Source organism: Stigmatopora nigra, chromosome 12 (assembly GCF_051989575.1).
Source record: "Stigmatopora nigra isolate UIUO_SnigA chromosome 12, RoL_Snig_1.1, whole genome shotgun sequence".
In the NCBI taxonomy this organism is placed as follows: domain Eukaryota; kingdom Metazoa; phylum Chordata; class Actinopteri; order Syngnathiformes; family Syngnathidae; genus Stigmatopora; species Stigmatopora nigra.
In genome coordinates, this window is record NC_135519.1 from 2,071,759 (window position 1) to 2,094,148 (window position 22,390).

General features: G+C 39.7%; 1 protein-coding gene across 1 annotated transcript in view; it reads left to right on the forward strand.

The window, feature by feature from the left end:
- meis1b (Meis homeobox 1 b) overlaps positions 1–22,390 on the forward strand; it is a 100,983-nt gene that overhangs the window by 40,403 nt on the left and 38,190 nt on the right. Inside the window, exon 8 of the mRNA XM_077729494.1 lies at positions 8,029–8,174. Coding sequence (XP_077585620.1) covers positions 8,029–8,174 — 146 coding nt within the window. The remainder of the gene's footprint in view (positions 1–8,028; positions 8,175–22,390) is intronic.

Here is a 22,390-nt window from a genome sequence, read left to right on the forward strand (position 1 = left end):
TTAACAGTCTTTTCAAGTCATTATGACGACATGCGTTACTGAAATAGTGTTGACCTACATTCAGCTATAACACACATCAGCTGACCTTTTGCTACACACATAAAACTCATCCGCTGCCTTCCACTCATTGTGTATTCTAAGTCATCTTAAAAGTCGTGCTTTGTGTAAAATAGAGGACATTTTGCTGTTGTTTGTGTAAACAAGTTACAAAACCGTCTCTTAAATGTTTACCTTAAATTGACTAGAAATTTGAAATACAAATACTAGTTAGTCTTAAGTGTTTTAAGTACTAATGCAATAACCAGCATATACATTTAATTCATTCATCTTCTTTATCACCTATCCTCACGAAGATTGTGGGGGGTGCTTGAGCCTATCTCTTTGGGTATGCAAAGCTCTGCCCCATGCTCGTAGATATATTTTATGCACGAAAGAGATGCGGCAAGACAGTGCCATGGCGACCTGGCTTGGTCACATCTCGAAATTCTGATCCTAGCTAGGGCGAATTATTCGATTGAAAATTTCATCGTATCGCCAGCATCTCGTAGGTAGAGCCGATCGTAGGTCAAGGTACCACTGTATGGTCGTTTGTAACAGTATTAACACCTGGCACTTATAGTTAAGTACTGCATTCACGTGTATGTCAGTTTCTTTTTTCTTTTGAAACTTTAGATAATTCTTTTGTCCGTCTTATACCAATTTCAGGTGCACTCTAAAGCAGGGAATTCACAATGATGTTCATATCTTCTCAAATAAATAAACACACAATTTGACAGCCAGACTTTCTGCAAATCTGTCTTTTCCCAGTGTCATTTGTAGAATATCAAATGTTATTTTTCACAATAACATGCCTTGTGTGCCTCAGCAGCCAAGTAAAGTTGACCCAATTACACTTTTTTTGTCAGGACAACTGTGCTCCATCTTGTTTGTTTTTATGTTCCACTAAATGAAATCTACCCTGACAGAGGGATGCGATCCGACCTCATTGCGATCCCAAAATAGTGGTGTTGCTCTCCGGCACGGGCAGGCGGGGAAAGTCTAGATGCGCCGACTCGCCTTGTTTTGTCCACAACTCATGCATTTATGCGCTGAATCCTGCCTTCTCTTCCACACAAGTGAAGAAAAAAACTTTGGCCACAGTGAATGTTTTGTGTATATAGTGTGTTGTTTGGAATACTTTAAGAAGCCATTTTTGGAATGACGCCCCGTGGAACATCCCGAGGAAGAAAAAAAACGGTGCTGGTGTTTCATTTTCGGCGCCTTAAAGGGAGAGATGCTTTTAAAAGTATACTCCTGCTTTGGAATCTTCCTGGAATTCCTAAATGTTCACAATATTTGGGCGATGGGAGGGTCCTGAAGGCCCCCTCCCTGCATACACCTCCACCCCTCCCACACCCCCCTTAGTGCTCATGAATGGGTCGATTTCAATAAGCGCTATCTACTACTTTTTTGTTCCCCACCTCCCCTTGTTTTTTTGTGGAGGGGGCGGGGGAGCATAAGCCAGCAAGGATTGCTGGGAATGCAGTTTGTGTCCGTGTGGAACGATTTTGTGTTTCTTTCTTTTCACATTGCATTCAGTTCAAACCATCCTAGTCCAAATAGATCAGACGTCTAAGGGGTTAAATATCACATGTTCAAATTCAATTCCTCTTGACCACATTCTTTTTTTGTAGCCAGCAATAGCAAATATTTTGCATCGTTTTAGTTTTTTGGTAAATTAGCAAAGTTACAGATTGTTGTCACTATTACAAGACTTATTCTCTATCTGTTGCCCCTTTTAGAACGAACAAAATTGTGAACATTTTTATGCATAAAGATAGGTCAAAAGAGAAGTGTGACATATGGGGATTTTTTGTGATTTCATTGCAGTTAATTTTATGAGTCAAACCAATCTGCAAAATAAAAAAAACATTTGTAAAAGGTGAAGGTGCGCCAAAAAAATGACCTTAATTATGAAATTGAATTACCTGCCCACTTTGTGATTGCCAGTGGCCGTGTTAAGTCTTAATGCTGTATAACATAGCGAACTGACACACCCACTTGCTAAAAGGCAATGAGATAAAATTGTAAGAATTCAAACATTGAGTCTTATTCAGTCAGTCACATATTAAGGGAGATCAGAAAAACATTCCATCTAAAACAATCTTGTAAAAATCATTTTTGAGAATTTTCAGGACAAAATGTATTTTAAACTTTAGACATTTTGCGCCAAGTTGTTGAGAGCGCACCACTCCCTGAGTCTATGGACTCAACAACATACAAACAGATAGATAACCAATGTATATTAATGATAAATAAACAATCCATGAGAAGTAATAGATATATAAGTGGTCAACATAATAAATAAGTAGTATAAGCAGTAGTATTACGTTATGATTAGGTCCTAGGTGCAGAACTAGACTTGAGTATGGTGACAGCCCTTGGGAAGAAACTGTCCTTGAGTCTAATGATAACTTTTGAATAGATATCAGCTTTAGTGACCACTGTCACTGAAGGAGTTAATGAGTCAACAATATACGTCCACCCTCTAACGGAAGCCGGAGCATTTATGTGCCACTGGCTCGAGTCAAAAATAATGTAAATGGTGGTTTGGATTGCAGCTACAAACTCAACTGTTAGATATCAAATGATCTTTGTAGATATAGTCTTTCATTGATTTCATCCAAATCAGCACCTAATTGAAAATCACAATACTAAAGATGTCTTTTGCATTGTAACTTGAACAGTTTAGTGAATAAAGTCGCTGCTTTTTTCAATAACAGAGTTATAGAAAGAAAAAAAGCCTGACTCCTCAACCCCCTTATGTTGCCTCTGTGTATGGCACCTAGATTTTATGTCTTTCTCACCTGCTACACTAGAGCTTGGCGCGTCGCCTGCGCGGAACACGATAGCAAGGCCCCGAGGCCTGGGTCTCGCCTGGTGCGGAGCGTCCGATGTTATGTGAGATGCTTTAGTTGTGAAACTTTATATTAAGGAGCTGGCCGATGGGAGACAAAGCAGAAACAAACATTCATGTGACATCACCACTAAGCACTTCTTTTCTCTTTCCGGCCAGCTCCATAAAATCTTCTAAAAAAGTGTTTAGCCATCTGCAAATGATCGCTGTGCTCATGAACTCCGGCACAAGGCTAATTTTCATCACCCTTTGTGCTCTTGGCACAGGGGGGGTGAGTGGTTTGGAGATGGATTTATTAGAAAGCTTAAATGTCATAATTCTCCCACATTGTGCCAGAAGGTAAAAGGCACAGTTTCGCTTGTGAGAGATTGGCAAATATTGGCAGCCGTTTATTTTTTCAGGCGGTAGAAAAACGGCCAACACCTCCGACGTGGCAACTTGTAATCAGATCATAACAGATTAGCCTAGATAGCGCTCAATAATGTCAGCATTTGCCTTGAGACGTAACACAGATGAAGCGTAGTTAGCTGTCTTCATAGTGACGTATTGTTGAACCTTCCAAATATGTAAATCTGAACTGTGATGGTTGGCAGTAAATGATGTTTCAGTTCCAGTGACCACAAGAGAAGTTCAACCTGTTTGAACTGTGAGTGGCTGGCTGACATCTGCACTTCAAATAGTTAAAATTTGCTATTGTAAACTCAATAATATTATAGAATTCAAGGTAAAAAACAAACAAAAAACAATAACAACATACTTTAAGTTACTTTTTGAGAAACAGTGATTATTGTAAGGATAAGCAAAACAGAAACTAGATAATTTTAGAAATAAATAAAAAAATCAATCAACAACGGAAGGACTTCATAAAACAATCATGCTTTTATATCCTCATTAAATTTGGTTTGTTTGAAAAATATTACCATCTCAAATAGCAAGTACTACCCTTTTAATATGATGAGCTGGCACATTTCCACCTTATTTGGACGATTAAATATGCCATGGCCAATGACCTAAAACCTTAGATTTTTCAGGCTCAATAATTACAATCAAATAATTGGACAGGAAAACAAAAATATAAATTTTAAACAGAGAAATTTAACAGCAGAATAACAGTATTTTTTGTTCATTTTCCTAACATATTTAAATGTCATCCCCCAATTCCTATCAGAGAAATACAAAACTAAGAATGAAAGTCACCCTTGCCAAATAAGCATTGACATGGCTAATGCTAATGACGCTAGAGGAACTGCATAGCCAAGGCTAACCTACTTTTTACGTCATTATCTGTTTGCTCCCTGTGTGGGGGTGTGCGGGTACACAAGGGTGTGTGTGTGTGTGTGTGTGTGTGTGTGGGTGGGTGAGTATGCGTGTACTCGGCGTATGAGGCGACTGATAAAATATTCTTTCCCTTGCTTGGCCCCGGGGCATTTCAATTGCCCCTGGCTCCTTCCAGTCACTGGCCTGCTCCTTAATTGCCACACACACACACACACACACACACACACACACACACACACACACACACACACACATGTACTGCCGCGCTTGGAAACACACATGCATAAAGAAAAGGCCGCACGCACACACTCACACAGACCAATGCACATGCATGCATGCATGCATGCATGCATCTTACGCACACACATACACGGCAAGCATTGAGCCTCGCACCCCCATGGCCAAGTACCATCCTTCATTGATTCACCCCTTCTTAAACCTTGTTTTCTTGCTGTTGTCATGTCTTTGGCATCTTCATTCTTTTTGTGTTTAGATGCAAGCTGGACCATCTTGAATGTGGTCACTTGAAGCTTTACTATGTCATGAGATGACCGCATGCTTCTTGGAATCTCATTGCAAACCCCAAACTTGGCTGGAAATCTTTTTGGCATTCCTCTTTCTTTCTTGTCTTATGTGAAGGAATACTTCCTCTTCGTCCTCTAACAGTATTCGATTCCAGAATTTGCCGAGGCGATTGACATCAAATCCCACGGTGAATGGAAAGGCTGATAAAATTTATAGCACTTCCTTTATAGCCCTAATGATAGGTAATAACAAATGAGAGTAGGACCAAAATAAAAAAAAGCCAGAGCAAAAAGTATGCTTTATTCCCAAAAAGACAAATTGTGGAAAATGTTACATTTGTCTCAACCTCTAATACTTTTGAAACCATAGCTTGAAACCCACACTGACATCTAAATCACATTGAAAAGTTAACACCAAACCTAAATTAAAATTGATCTCTAAAACTTTGCTTGCACACCTTAATCAAGATAATGAGACACAGTATTTTTTCTGAACCCTCACTTGAATAACGCGCTCTTAATAAAATTTTAGATACTTGTTTGAAACACTCACCCCACTATGACAGTCAAGGCCCATTCTCTAACGTTTTTTTATTGGTTTTGAAAACATATTACACATATTTCAACGGTATGCCGGTGATTTCTGTTTGTTTGTCTGGATGGGAAGTACTTTATTTGTGTGATTATGGAGGAGGCAATATAAGTAAGCCAATCATCGTTTAACTTATATGCGTAATACGCAAACCCACCAGATCACAGATATACAGACACAACATTTGCTTCTGTTTTCCCAACTTGCACGGGGCGAGCCCCTGGGTTTGTTTTTATAGGCTTTAGTGAACATGAGCTGGTCTTCACCATGGATTCAGAGCATTTGCTTCCAATGAAAATCTGATATTGGATTACAAACGGCTTGTCTGCATGGACAAACCTGCCAAAAACACGCACACAATGTGTGAACTTTTTGGGTGCTCAATCTCCAGAAACTAAGCTTTGTTTTGAAATCACCATTGACAGTTGAACATTTCTGTACTTTATGACCATTTACAGTAAGATCACAAAACTTTCAAAAAAAAAATGATACCAAGATGATACCAGAGGAAGAACTGTACTGTACTGTTTACATTTTATATGGCAGTGGTTCTTAACCTGAGTTTGGTGAGTCGGTCTCAGGGGTCATGTCTATCTATACACGATAATATGCCCCGCTTGACCATTAATGGCTGCAGATGTTCACGTGACATTTATTGGCCAATCAGTGCTGTGAGGAATTTATTTATCTTGAATTTGAAAAAAATATATACATATATATATTTTTTTACAGTAAAGTAGGGTTAGGTGAATGCGCATGTAAAACTGGTGGGGTTCGGTAGCTCCAACAAGGTTAAGAACCACTGTTCTATGGCCTATGTGACTACACAGCAGCTATTGCATTCTGGGCATCATATTCCCCATTAAATCATGAGGATTATCTGTTTTTAAATGTAAAAAAGTATTTTCAGCCATATTTCATTTGTTGATGTGCGACCATATATGTATATTTTTTTCCAGTTTTCTAGTAGCTGTAAATACATTTTGATATTTAAACAGTTTACTATACTCTGGGGTGCCGGGCAGCAAATGCTTTTGTGGAATTCTTAGTTGTGGGTTTCTATTCCTGTTTATTAAGACATTGTAATTGTAGTTCATATTAGTCTTAGGAAGTCAGCTATACTTCGAGGTGCAGAGTTTGCTCAAAATTCTCTGGACAATGTGAAAGCTGTAACCCTCTCACAGAGACTTTTATTCTTGAAGATGACTTTTGGTTAAAAGCGTTACGTTCGACTGATCTGCCGTCTTACTGTGCTTATGTCCATTATTAACCTGATATGGCCAAACATCAAATTTGACACATGAATTTTGAACAGTTTGATTTTTCCCTGATAAAACCAGCACTAACATATAAATGTGATGCCAATTCATACAAATGTAGTATTTCTTTTCTGAGGCTCAGAGTTTAAAGAATTTCAATTCCCTGTCAATTATTTAGTGTTTTGCTTAATGTTTGCACCTGATTGGTTGGCAACCAGTTCATGTGTCTGCTGTTAACTGGGATAGGCTCCAGCAAACCTGCAACCCTTGTGAGGATACGCGTTTCAGAAAATTAACGAATGAATGTACCCACCTGCATATCTGGAACCTTGTTTTTAACCCCGTGACTTCATTAAAAAGCTCTCCATATGTGCGCATATGCATCTCTGTGTTGCGGGAGCTGGCAGCGCAGATATGGGCGCTCTCCCTATCCTAATAGTGTTTATAATTCAGGTGCCCCGCAGGCGCACTTTCAGGAATTCTTTTGCCTGAGGTAATGGGGAGCAAAGGCCCCGGGTTTTAGGCCGCTGATTATTTCGCTGATGGCAACTGGCATGGAAAAAAAGTCATATCCAGTCGGATTAGCGCCAATATCTCCATTAATTATCAATGCGCTCAGGGTTTAGCGAGGTGTCGCTCCGGCACCGCTGGAAGCCGAGAGAGCTTTAGAAGTGCTTTGTGTGTAATCAATAAATAACTGCAACTGATTCTTGCTGCACTTTTTATTTATATTTTCCTTCTCTCCGCATTCGAATCTCAGCTCGGTTGCTTGTTTACAGCTCCTTCCGCCATCTGCCTTCTTAGAATACGTACTCATAACAACAATTAGGCTCTTATGCTGCACCTTCAGTAATTGGTGAGATGTACATATGGAGATACAGTACATATATGTGAATGCATAGAAAAAGCCTTTGAAATACGCCCTCCCTATCATAAACCGTTCCTCTTCAGGTGCGGTGAACTGGCCTAAATATGGAGCCTTATCGAAACCCTACAGGTTGCTGTAAGCATCCGTAACGGCATTGTTATGAAAAGCAGCTATCTTTGTTAGCGCTACCTTTTATTTGGCAGCCACTCCTTTTGTACCAATGTGTTACTCTTTCCCAGTGCGAGTCAAATGTGGAATAACCACCCCCCTTCTTCTCCACATTTAGGATAATAAAGACTAAATCTCTCTGTCAGTTTCAATTCTGTGCGGGCTAGGATGGCTGAGTGGGGAAATGCGACCTTACAAGTCCTTTGTGCTAGGATGCGAGTTGTGTTTTGACTGTGGGGGTTATGAAAGGCAGGGATATTTATAAAAGTATTAAAAATGAATGTGTTTATGATGCGCTATTCACTTTGGGCTATTGTTGCATTGGCATACAAAGCACACCATCGGCCGCTCAGGAACTGCTCGGTATTTTATCCTCCTTTGAGGTGCTCGACGTCAACAAACGGTGCATTTAATGTCTTGGCTTTTGATTTTATTTTTTGCAGGAGACGGTTTGGACAACAGTGTGGCCTCACCAAGCACGGGTGACGACGACGACCCTGATAAAGAAAAGAAGCGGAACAAGAAAAGGGGCATCTTCCCTAAGGTGGCCACCAACATTATGCGAGCATGGCTCTTCCAGCATCTAACAGTGAGTTCTCATTTTCTTCCCTGTGGTAAATTACTGTTAATTTCACACAGACGGAAACTTTTACTTCAAGTTCTATGAATTGGTTTCTTATTATCCGGAATCGTATTAAAAACATTTTTTAAATCCAATGAACCCTAGTAGTCGTGGATGGTAGAGAATAAATTTAAGGCATAAGGCACAGTGAGACAAATAACTGGTTTTAGCTGCCCTACTTTAAAGCAATCTTGGAATTCTAGTTTTTACGTTCTCGTGGCAATCGTGAGAAAAATAAAAATTTTGAACCTCAGTCAGGGCAGACCGGTTGCGCAAGTGATTAGCGCGTCGGCCTCACGGCTCTGGGGTCCTGGTTTCAAATCCAGGTCACGTCCACCTTTTTGAGGTTTGCATGTTCTCCCTTGGCCTGCGTGGGTTTCCTCCGAGTACTCTGGTTTCCTCGCACATTCCAAAGACATGTATGGTAGGCTGATTGGACACTCTAAATTGCCCTTATCTTTGGCTCTCTTTGTGCCGTTATCAGCTATCCACCGATTCAGGGTGTCCCTCGCCTCTGGTCTGGAGTCAGTTTGGATAGGCTCCAGGACACCTTGCGACCCTAATGAGGATGAAGCGATTCAAACAATGAGATGAGATGAGATGGGACCTCAGTCGCTCTCACCCTCACATTTCATGTGAAAACTTCTCTCGAAGACCACAACCACCTGGTTTTTATCACGCCTAACAACACATCAATGCTTGCCTGACCACAGTCACTCCCATTCTTCTTCATCTTCTACTATCACGCTGCACCTCTTACAAACACACACTTGTGTTGTCACTCGCTCCAAGCCAGGCACGCCCCCCGGCTAACAAATTCTGGAGATGCTTTGACGCAGCACTTATTAAATACAAATATGCCATTCTTTCAAGAGACCTCAAATGGTGAACACAGCTTGTGATTTTGCTTGATACAAGACAACATGCAACAGACGCAAGTTCACACCAGGGCACTTCCTCACAGAGAGAGGGCTTGATGGGAGTTCAACTTTACACTTGAACTCATCCAACATTCACTGACATTGGGGCTAGCTTCAGTCCCTCGACATATAAAAGTAGAGGGTGGTCTACCTAACCACCTAAATGCCCAAGAAATATATAGTCAAATTACTGTCCATGCTGTGTTATGCACACTGATAACTGAAAAGATTACAGGGCACTATGTAGTCTATAGATTCTAAAAAGTACTTGCTTTGTAATTACTGACCTTTGTCACATAGTAAAACACTAAATGAGGCAGCAAAAGAAGCCAGTTTTTCAAATTTTTGGCCAGAAAAAAACAGATACCTCTTGAGCAGGTAACTGTCTGAGTGAACTCGAAACAGGAGCCCACCTTGTGTGAGTCAGATAAAAAGCCCCACCTTTAGCAATCGCAGAACTGTAGACATGAAAAAGGTAAACATATTTGAAAGAGCTTGTATCAGCAAATGTCTCTAATTCGAAGTTCCTCTGCAAGAAATCATTCAAATAAGCCTGCACTCTTTTGCTTTGGTTGTTGATAAAAAGATCCACAGTTTAAATGGCCTGCGTCAGCAAACATGCACAACCTGAAGCCACTCTTAGGTGGCACATATTCTGAGTAAGTGAGGGGCATTTTGCTATCGAGGTCCATACCCATAAAAGTTTTTCAACTTGCTGAATTCCTCTTGTGTAATTTGACTATTTCAACTGCCTATTTGCATCCTACTTTTTTTTTACTGTACTCCTTCAAAAAAGCAAAGCAATCTGGCTGTAATTTCTGAATGACTGCAGCAGCCTACTTTTATTGCATCATTTTTACTCTATCACCATCATTTTAATCGCACTACTTTCGAGTTAATGCCTCACTTACCAGCTGTATCAGTGTCACACCAATTGAACACATGCACACAAACAAATCCCCCTATTATCTTTCAAGTGTATTTAATAATTGAGCGCTCATGCCAAGGAAGATGTTGATACAGCAAAACTAGACTAGGGCAGTAGACCCCTCCGCTTTCATTTGATTTCTCAAGGGAGTCACTATTGTGCCTGAGTGGGAAGGGAAGGTGGGTGTTGGGATGAAGCTGTCACTAGATGTAGTAGCAAGTTGTAGGAGGCATTCAACCAGTATCAAGCTGCGTTTCTGCATCTTATTTGATGTTTTTTGGGCATATTTTATAATGTATGTTAGGACTAATACTAGGAGAAAAAGTGTCAGTTGGTAGCAATCACAATGATAGACGTCAAATCCATTTTGCCGGTGAATAATTACTGCTAGCCCTTGCAGCCGTGCTCCTACATTCATTAATTTTCCAAACTGCTTATCCTCCTGAGGGTCATGTGGGGTGCTGGGTGCTATCCTAGCCTGGATACCAGGCGGGGTACAATATCTTATTAATAGGTTTACAAATGTAAAATTAAATCACAGTACAATATCAACTGTTTAGACGAAAATGGCATATTTGCCGATAATTCAGTTTTTCACGACTCGATTTAAGGGCCTTTGAATGATTGTATAAAATATGTCCACAAAATTACTTACATTGAACCAATGTTATAAATTAATTGACCCTTTGTACACTTTTGTTTCTGAAATATTTTACACATTTGAGAGAAAACCCTGAATGTAAACAAAATGACATTTCTAAAATATGGGGATGTTTAATGGGTTTCAATCAAGTTGATTTGATCATTACTTTATCAATACATCAAGATTAATGCACCATTACAGTAAAAGGTACAATAAAAGGCTAAAAATATTTGTAAATACAGCGAAGTAGTTGAATGGAAATAAATCCACAGCATGCAGGAAGTGCCAGAGATGCAGTGCTGACTGACCTCTGCAAAGCAAACATGGTCATACTTTTTCAAAACCTCCCATCATGCCATTGGAATTTATACCCCTTTACCCCCTTTAGCTTTGATCCAAATGGTATTTTCTTGTTTAATTTAACAAGAAATGAGAAGTAAATGAAAGCTCGGGCCTCCAATCCCCCAACGCGCCCCGTGCGCCGCTCTCCTCTGAAAAGGCAATTTGTGAAATTATGTGATGGAGTAATTAGATGGAATTCATAAGTGTGCGCCTCACATCACTGCACCTCCCTCGACTCTTATTCCCATTCATGGTTGCCTGCCTTGAAAAGGGAGGGGCAGGCGGTAGTGTTAGCTGGCAGACCGGGACACAAACTCATAAACATTATCGCTTAACACTCCTGTTGTTGGCTTTGCTCCCTTTTCCCTATTTGTACGAAAGTTCGGTGAAATGAGATTATAGTTTTGATAAGAACGCTTAGGACAATCCAAGCCCAGTGCACACTGGCAATCGCTGTCTTTTCACAGCCACCACCACCTTTTCTCCCCTTTAAAATGAATAAAATGCACTGAGAGCGCATATAACATCCAACTGGAAGGCATAATCCGATGTTAATACAATTACAGGCTAATTTAACCGCTCACGGGCGCACATGTACCCTCTTGCCAGCTCAAAGCACGCTCACTCTATCAGGTATTTGAATAGAAGAGCTATGTGATTCTTTCAGAAATACGACAGAGTAGGTTATTGGTGCTGGGAAAGACAGAGTACGTTAAGTGGTTTAAATGAATTATCAATATTGATAAAAACATTTAAAAAATATGTTACTCTAAATGTATACAGTGAGTGTGTCCTAATCAAGAAAAATATGTAATATTAATATAAAAATATGATAAATTAATAAATGATAATGAATATTGAAGCTTTGCCTACACAACAAACCAAGTCAGTGTCTGCCATGTTTTTGTTTTGCTATGACAGCAAAAAAGCATGTGAACGCTGATAATTACCAATGCGCATGCAATATGGATCATCTTTCCCAGAGTATTTGAAGGCAAGATGATTTATCTATGGTTAGAGTTAAATGGTTCCTCTGTAATAACAGAAACAAGTGACAATAACTTGACATGTGGCTAAAATAAACAGTTTTTTTTATCATAAAGGGAGCCAATTAAGCTATCACTAGATAAGGGGACATTTAGAGGATACACCAACCCTGTCTGAATGGTGCTCACACGTTTGGTCGCTGGCCTTTTGGTCGCCGTTAGAGTTGTCAAATGTACTTAGCGATTAAAACTTAACTCTAACCATAACGGCGACCAAAAGACCAAACGTCCGGTCACGTGTCTGAATACACATAGGGAATCAAGTGTCCTAATGTAACGCTCACCTTATTGATTAAAGACTTTGAACGCACTCTATGTAACAACAGCATCATGATCAGAAATCAACATTTTTTTAAATGAGAATATGTGAAGCTCGTTTCACAAATAAGACACTTCTTTATAAAAGTCAGAATTCAAATGCTGTGGAAAAAAAGTCATGCCGTATACTCAAAAAATGGTAATTAAAATATAACTAAGTAATAAGGCCTCAAAATGTGGAGGAAAATAAGACTGTTCTGTCAGGTCTCACACGCTGCAGGCAAGTCTGCTGATTGTGCTCAAACTGCGCCTCATTCAAGTGCCAAGTTCTCATAGAAAACTTATTTCAGACACAGGAAAGTTCTGGACATTTGACAAGGTAATAACATAGTAACTGTTCGGATAATGCCCGTTTCAACCAACCTAGGTAATCACTTATGCATACTATAAGTGCAATGTGGGCAAAGGCCGCAATATTACCACACTTCATCTTATGTCTGATCATTTTGATAGAAATAGAGCAGAATCTTTATTCGGGTGACAAGGGGTATAGTGGTTCTAATTTATGCACTGATACCTCTGACCCAACGCTGGAAATTCAGCAGGCCCTTTCCAGAATTGCTACCTATTGAAACACACCTACTGTGGACAATTGCTGAATTTAATTGAATTGAAGTAGGGAGAGCTTGAAGCTGCTGCATTCTCATGCCCTGGCATCTGGGAAAAAAAACAAGACTCCAAGCTGGGGAACATTGGTTTGTGCATTTTTATGCAAGCCCAAATAACATAATATACAACATGTGAGATTCAAAAGAGAGGGGGTTATAACAAGGTGGCAGAGCTTGGTGCTGAGGTACATCAGGGTGTAGCAATTCTGTGTAACGTCACCTGGGTCCATGTTTAGTCCTACCCAAAACAATCTAAGAAGCTGAAGAAGAGTTTCTTTAAATAATTAGGCGAATGAGCAAGACATTGTTCACCTTGTGCTCGCGTTTTTGGCAAATGTCTTCAAATATATTTAAATTATTTCGAAATAAATTGTCTAAGCCATCCGATCAATTTGCAATGCGAGGGCTGACAGTGAGCATTTACTGCCAGGCCACCCATTTCAAATGGTACTCAAACATGATACGTATCGCGAACCCTCAAAATCTGAAAAGAAATTAGGCCGTGTGAATCTTATTTGAAACACTTTTTTATTTTTATTTGCATTCAGCACTTTCAAAGAAACGCACCACTTAACAATAATTAAGCATCCTTTGTCATACGAGATATTGTTAGAAATTGGTCACTCTTCCTTACATCTCATCACAATTTGCAAAACAGTGCCAATGTTTGCCTGTAATCTTTCCAATTGCAGCAGATTTGCCAGTTTCTCTGCATGCCGCGAGAGGCTGACATTGGTGCCGGTCTGAGGATTTTTATTGAACATGTCATTATCATGATCACCTCCGGCTAAATCATCAGTGCGCTCCTGAAGGAGCATCACTTTGTAGTTTTTGCTTCTCTATTTACATGGCTGACCTTGTGGACAAAAGTCTTCTTCATCACTCACCCCTTTAGTTTGTCTCCTCAATCTTAATGCTTGATTTCACAAAGAGATTTGGAATGTTGCATTCCACAATGTTGGAAAGTCCCAAATGTTCAACTTACAAGTAAAAAATGACACTAAAATATCAGTCAATAACAGCAACTAGATAAATAAGTGGTCAACATAATAAAAACGTAGTTAATTAGCAGTCAATATAGGTAACTGTTACAAAGTGACTAAAGTGGCTAGCAATTAGTCTTGATTATGTCCTAGGTGCAGAACTCAAGTTGAGTATAGTGACAGCTCTTGGGAAGAAACTTTCCTCAAGTCTGTTTGTCTTGGCTGTTATGGGCCTGTAGCGCTTTCCAGAGTCCAGCAGGTTAAGTGATGGAAGCCGGAATGCGTATTGTCTTTTATGATGCTCTCTGCCCTTCTAAGGCACCGGGATTTATCGATGCTGGATGAGGTCGGGAGGGGGCAGTTGGTGATCTTTTGGGCTGTGTTGATCATCCTCGGCTGTCTATTCCTGTCGGCTTCTGTGTAGTTTGAGTGCCACACTGACGCAGCATAGGTTAGCATGCTCTTAGTGGCTGACTGGTAAAAGGTCACTAGCAGGTTGGTGTTTAGTTGCCCTTTCCTGAGCAGTCTCAGGAAATGTAGCCCCTGCTGCACCTTCTTGACGAGTGCCGTGGTCTTTATTTCCCAAGTGACATGAGCAGGGATTATGGACCCTAGGAATTTAAAACTCTCCACTCGCTCCACACATTCGCCGTGCATATACAGCATTAAATTATCTTGTTTGAGTGCCATTAATTATCGCTGCCAACCTTCCTAGTATCAATATTTTTTACATCTATTGCTGGCAGAGGCAGTAAAACTTAATCTTTAACTGTCATCCCTACACTGCTTAATTTGGTGAGTTTTGAACATGTTGACGCTCTGGAATGTTTAAAATAAGAAATAAATAAAAAATAAATAAAAATGCTCCAAGACTTTGTTAAACGGGTATTGGTGTACGCAGTTCACTGGCCACGTGTCCAGTGATGCTTAGCGCATGATTTCATTGCTCTTTAAAGCTAGGAAGGGGGAAACAAGACAGCGCAACATCAGCTGACCATCTGTCTTTAGCTCCCCAACAAAGACAAACAAAGATGCAACGTCCATCTCGCCACGTGCTGTGCCGACTTGTCTCCCCCTCCTCACGTGTTCACGATTTTAATCTAGCCTTATGTTGCCGTCAGAATTGGAGGCTCCAGTGTGGTTGGGCTGTCAGAGAACAAGACCATGCTCATGCTCAAAGTTGCTTTATTTGAGTCAATGAATTTGCCTCTCGGCTGTGTTTGGGTCTTACAATATCTGTTTGTTTGTCACAATGTTTGTGTCATTGCCATGGCGTGGAGCCTCATGAGATTAATTGATTTTCAAACAGGCTGATTCTTCAAATTTTGGGGATATATTCCTTCGTGTGGTTGAGCCCCAAAATGGTGAACTTTGGGACCGGGAGAAAAACACTAAATTCCCGCAGCGTCAAAGCTGGAAGTTCTTAAAGTGCTCAAAAATGTTCACATTTTTCATTCCACGCGTTCATTCTCAGTTCATCTGTGCATTGCAGCTCAAATAATGCCACAATCCACCTCACATTTTAGCCAAAAAAGCTCAAATTAGATTTCACTTGAAATGCCTGTCTTCCTTGTGCTTGCATAAAGTGAATCTCAGGCGACCATGATAGCTGGACAGAGCGCCATAAGGTGCAACACTGTTCTTCATCCAAACATTGAAAACAACAATAATGGGTACTATAAAGCGAGTCCGTGCTCATCACGCTTCCTCCATGTCACTCATTTCTGCCATTAAAACCCCAAATTAGGTTTTAGCAGTTTTAGCGTTGCCTTAAATTCTGAATTACAGGTTGCAGAGGGCCTTAAAATATTTTGCGTTAATTAAGGATTGCATGCACATGTTGTTCACGCGTTTAACTGGTAGTTTTAATTCAAGATCTTTTTCTGTTTGAGTAGATCAAAGCGACAGTTCTTAAACTAGTCAAGTAATAGTTTAGTTTTAAACAAAATTATTTCTAATGAATTGTTGTATTGTTTGTTGAATAGAATTACTGCATTCATTCATCTTTAAATTCCTGCCAATATTTTGGCCAAAACAAATTCGGTGTATTTAGTGGTTACTTTTATTATTTATACTTTCAAACAACTGATTTTATTTCAATGGGGCTTTCCACAGTATAAAATGTAAAAAGTCAGCTTTTTTCTTCTTAAATACGAGTCATCATTGTAATGTCTTTGCAAACAGTCGGATTCTAATTAATATGCGGCTGACTTGATCAAATGTAATGCATAACATTTTAATACCTTTCTCTAATTGGCCGTTGGCAAGATTTCAGTCCACAATCGCTTATAATAAGATGATATTAAATGCTGATCATTATCTATTTTGCTCAGCGACTGCTTGGTAGCTCACGCACAAAGAACCAGGATATTTTCACAATGTGTAAATATTAGATCTTCACAAAAATCCTGATCTCTGAAATGCTTTGGGACTGCTCCGAAAAATTAGTTGATACCAAACTTTATTCGGGTGGGCTGACTTTGGCAGCTTTGAAGATCATGAATACATCAGTGGGGCACCTTGTCATCAAGTCAGCTCTCCTGAGATAAGTGGGCGTTTGGCAACCCTAATGTGGGCAGGTACTTGCATAATAAGATGTCCTGATTTCAAATCATCATTGTCATTGCAACTAATATCAATCTAAAATGTGAATTTATAACAACATTTTGACATTTCAACTTATTACCGTATTTGCCAGACTATAAGTCTGAGTTTTATACACTGTCATCCTTCACCACTTCAAGGTTTCAACATTGGCAGCTTCGAAACATTGCAGTTTTTTATATTAAGTATGCAAATCAAAAATATTCATTAAAATTTCAAAAATCACGCTAAAACTAGCAAGCGGAAGACAGGAGATGCAAAATTGCGGACGGCAGGGCACTCCCACCCAACACAGCGTCAAAGAAGAAGCATGATTTCACCATAAAGGAAGAAAAAGCCGAATAATATAAAAGGCAGAGAAGCAAGACAAAGTCTTACATTTCCCCCATTTTAGTCAGGATTGCTGACTTTTTCATACCACAATAGCATAAAAGTTCCTTAATCCACTTTTCTGCCCTTTAATTCTCACTAATCAACAGAAGCAGAACTGTAGAAAGATTTGGCATGTTAATCACACTGAACATTGTTTGAAAATATGATATTTTATATTTTGTGGAAAAGCAGGAATCTAACATTTACTGTGAGGGCAAACATTCATTCATTCATTCATTCATTTTTCGTACCGCTTATCTCCAAAGGTTGTGGGGGTGCTAGAGGACAACATGACTTTGTTGCCATTGGTTTAAGACCACAATGAGAACAGCCTTTCACTCTCACAGTCACACCTAGGGACAATTTGGAGAGTTCAAATGACCTACTATGAATGATCTTTGAGACATAGTAGGAAACTGGCGTACCCGGAAAATACCTCATGGGCACGGGGGAACATGCAAACATCACACAGGAATGAAAGAACCCACCAGGGATTGAACCCTCAATTTCCGAACTGTGGACCAAACGAGCTCTGCCGTTGCTGCCGGGACAACATTTGAATGTATATTTCAGTCCCACTGGCAGCAGTAGGCACCCAAGTACTTTAAACAGGGAGGGTTGGCCGCAACCATTTGCTCCAATCCAAAGTAAATTGAACAATCGTTGTCAATGGCAGTGAACAAGTTAAGACCTAATCACCCAGCGTTCGAAACCACTTGGTGTCAAGTTGGGAAAGCAGCTGAGTCAACCTTCACACAAACACATACGTGTGTATGTGCACGCATTCAATGGCCCCTAACCCCCACATTAGCCCACACCTTGTAATGAAAACATCATCAATTATCTGTCGTGACAGCCCCCAGAGACCAAAAGCAGACAAGGGAGGCGTCTTTTAGCTGACTGACCCTCATACACACCCCTCACACAAACACACACACACACACACTCAAACATTTATAGACACACACACATACACACACATATATATATAGACACACACACATACATACATATACACACACTTGTCTTTATTTTTATATAAAAAAAAGTAGCATCATGAGCCTTCCTTCCCAGTAGTGACCCTTGGGAGTGAGTAGGCAACTCAACAATTCAGGGTGTTGCATGGGGTCTTAATGGTAGTGATGTTGAGGGACAGGGGTGAGGGGTGTAATAGCATGACCAAAGCAGAGGGGTAGCCAGCGGTCCCAAAATGGCAGGATTACATGAAAGGCCATCTGTTCCCTGATTGATGGACAAAATGATGGATGGATTTTTTTCTTTTAGTACTTTTTTTTCACATTGAGTAAGGAAGCATATTTGGTAACCCGAGCTGGAGGTCAGAATGGACCCAGAATATAAAGCACTGTTTGACCTCTCCCACACCATATCAGAAGTAACTAATAAACATATTCAGGAAATAGATGGTAGAGGACCATAAATGGATGTGGTAGATTAAAATTTAGTTTACAATTTAATTTCATACCTCTTTTATCTTTTAATTGCGGGTAAAATGTGTCCACTCGCACGCGTATATGTATATTTAACATCAACATTGTAATTAGATAGTCTCAACATCATGTGCTCTTTCGCACTCTTCCTCGCTTTCATTTGCAACTATGTGTTATGAATATGCTTGCCTGCCTGTAGAGAAAGACTAATAACTCTAAAATGATAAATCATTCTTGCATTACAGAATATTCACACATACTTGGATACACTGACATCAGTGCATTTGTGTGATGTGGAGTTCCCCACCACACTGTGGTATTTATTGGAGAGTGAGTGGCAAATCCAAAAATGGAAAATAAAGTCACAAGTTCTATCAAAACATCCACCATAGCAATCCTGGTAGAACTCTACGACGGACAAATAATTCTTGTAATTTAGTTAAGCAAATGCTGATGGTGGCCCGATGGCAGTGGTAAGTGTGTCGGCATCATAGCACTGGGGTCCTGGATTCATGTCCAGGTTGGACATTCGTTGTCCACCTGTGTAGAGTTTGGATGTTCTATTTGGGCCTGTGTGGGTTTCCTCTGGGTACTCTGGTTTTGTCCCACATTCCACAAAAACATGCAAAGTAGGCTGATTGGATACTCTAAATTGCCCCTAGGTATGGGTGGGAGTGTGCATGGTGGTCTGTCTCCTTTTGCCTTGCAATTGGCTGGCCACTGATTCAGGGTATTCCCCGCCTCCGGCCCGGAGACACATGGGATTGGCTCCAGCACCCCCTGTAACCCTAATGAGGATAAAGCAGTTCAGAACGTGAGATGAGAAATCTTAATATTTTTTTTATGGAATTTTGAGCACTATTCAAATGATTGTAGAATACTATTCAAAGATGCGCTGTACAGACAGTACCGCATTTTCACACCTATATGACAGCTGGGATAGGCTCCAGCACCCCCATGACAGTAGTGAGGATAAAGTTGTTCAGAAATTGAGATCTGATGAGATGATAAAATGAGATTAGATTAGATCAAATTAATGAGTTTTCTATTGTGTGAATTGCATTAATAAGATTGCAAAAAATCCTAAATCCCTGCCGATATTTTACCCCTTTTCTTTTTGACCGACAACATAGTTGATTAAAAGATGGATGTTGTACTTTCTTGCTTCTTTTGTTCATCAACTCAGCATTTTTATATTTAAACTGCTTAAATTAAGTTCAGCGGCTTTGAAGAAAGTTTATCATAGCCTTAGCGTATGTGTGTGTGTGGTTGTGTTCAGCCAGCAATATATTAACTCTGCTTTAGTGTGAAATCACATTAACGCTAGCTGTTCGCCACTATCCATTATGGCTGTTTTGGTGATCCGCGAGCTTGTCGGATCTCTTTTCTGGCTGCAGTCAGCACCTTGTACTTATAAGGCCACTGCCCCACTCTTAGTATACTATGTGTTTGCGAGTGTTTGTCATGCCCTAGTGGCAGGTGCCTAATCCATTTAAACTGGAAGATTAGGCGGTGAATGATTGTGTTGCATTGCCATTACGTTCAATTGCTAACTTTTAACCAGTGTAACCTCCTCGTCATGCTAAATGTTGTTGTTTTTTTATTAGTTTGTTTTACCCCATGAATTGTAAAGGCAATTGTGCATACATTAGTCCACTACAATCACTATAATTCATGTCAAAATCAGAATGTGCCACATACATGAACTCTTCATTGCACACTTTAAATTTAAACCACGCAAAAAGGGTTGAAAAATTACGATCAATTTTATTCACTTGACTAACATGATTTTGTTGTGTTTTTTAAAAATATTTTTATCCAGGTTACTCTTTAGAAAAAGTTGACGCAGTTTAGCATGATTACTGTGCGATTTCATAAACTTTAACAAATGTTTAGAGGAAACAGTAAAAAAGGAAAATTATCAGCATGTGTTCAATCATAATAAATCCCTGTGTAATCATTGCTAAACTGCTTCTGCCTTAAGGAAGTTGTTTCATCATCCTATTGTCATCTGAGTTATACTTGTGAAGCTATTCAAAACATTTTAATGTTTAAATCAGCTATTCACTCCAATCAGGAAAACACACACTGTGATTTGTTGTATGTTTACTGCTCCGTAAAACAATTGAAATTGCACACCAGAAACACTCAACTCCTTCAAATTGTTTCCAAGTACACCCCAGACAATAATCTACACCGACAAAGTCCTGTTGGTGATATGAGAAAATGATACAATCCCTATTTGAGCTTTTAAATTTCATTTTTCAATACCAGCATCAGATTGAAAGTTGAAAATCAAAGCTGTTTAGCTTGATTTAATTTCGTTTCATGAAATGGAGACTGCTAAGAGCTCACGTTACAGGCTAATTTTATTTTTGATTGAAAATTATATATTTGATCATGCGCTCCAGTTGAAGGGTTGTCCTATTTTACAAGATTTTTCTGTCAGTACTTTTTACAAATTACTCTCTGTTGGTTTGTTCAGTGTTGTTAGAGAATTCCAGTCAAGCAGGAAGTAGATGTAGATGAACACCAAGTCATGACGATGGAATTCAGAGGCAACCAACGTAAAGGGAAATCATTTTCTTCCTTTGCCCTCATCCGGATCTTATTATTTTGATTTTTCTGGCTTAATCGAGTTGTCTCGTTTCCTGATTCTTATTGTATGTGCCACACATGCTTCACCTCCACCCAGCAATTGGGAGGTGAAGCAAATGCTGCTCACTTGTTTGTTACGGCGGATTAGCTCATTGATTTGTCATAGTGGTGCACTGATGGAGAAGATGAGGAGGAGAGAGAGCGAGAGGAAAGGCCGAGCTCGGGCACTTAACGTAAACTTAGCAAGAGGAGGAGGCAAATGGAAGGAAAATAAAAGAGGGAGGTTGTAGCGTGAGAAAGCTTCGCTAAAAGCTAAATATAGACAGACAGATGAAAGAGGGCCGGGGTAGGTGAGAAGATCTACTTGGATGTCTTCGCCCTCTGGAGCATCAGGGAGCAATTGTGAAATTACCTCACCTACTTTTCAGGGTTTCCCTAAAGCCGAGTTTCTAATTAAAACGTCAGGGGCAAATGGGTAATTATGCTAATAACGTAATAATATCACCAAGGTTATTAAAGAGCGCCCAAATTGCTTCCTCTGCGGATCAGCTTTCACTGGCAGCTTCGTTTCACTACAATTGCTTACAAATAAGACAGAAGTCAGGAAAATATGGCAATAAACCATCTTCTTTTAGTGCCATTGACAGTAAGAGACATCCAGCCTGGGAGGCCAAACAGCGAATGTTTGCCAATGTGTTGAACATTTAAAAGAGGTTGAAATTTTGCCAACTACGCATCACTTCAAAATTGAAGGTTCCTTAATAATTGATGGTGATTTGTATAACTGAGGGTCTAGTGGTTTACTCGCCTGCCTTTGGTGTGGGGAAGCATAGTATCGATTCCCTTTCGGGGGAAGTGTGATTGTCAGTGCAGATGGTTCTCTGTCTCTATGTGTGCCTTTTGACTAACTGGGGACCAATCTAGTGTATAGTCCACCTTTCTGTAGTGTAGTGTACTACTGTGGTGTAGTCCAACTGGGATAGGCTTAAGCATCCTGCATGACCTCTGTGAGTCTAAGCGATTCGGAAGATGAATGAATGTCCAAGATTGGGCTGTAGAGTTTTTTTATAAGATTATTTCATTTTTCAGCAATCATTTTACCATTGTACTCCTGTCAATTATATATTTATATTTAACACTTTGACAAAAAGGGTGTTTGTATAACACTAATGACACTTTGAATGCTCTGGCATCATTGCCATATAAACTTTTGTTCCAGAGTTCCCCTTTGGGTCTCAGTCTTAAAATGACTAAACTTGATAAACTGTCTTAAAGAGGCATTCAATTCATTGTGGTAATATTTATATCACTTGGATTTTTAATTCCAGTCCATTGCATGACATTTTGCAACTTTATTTGTTACTGAATTTTTA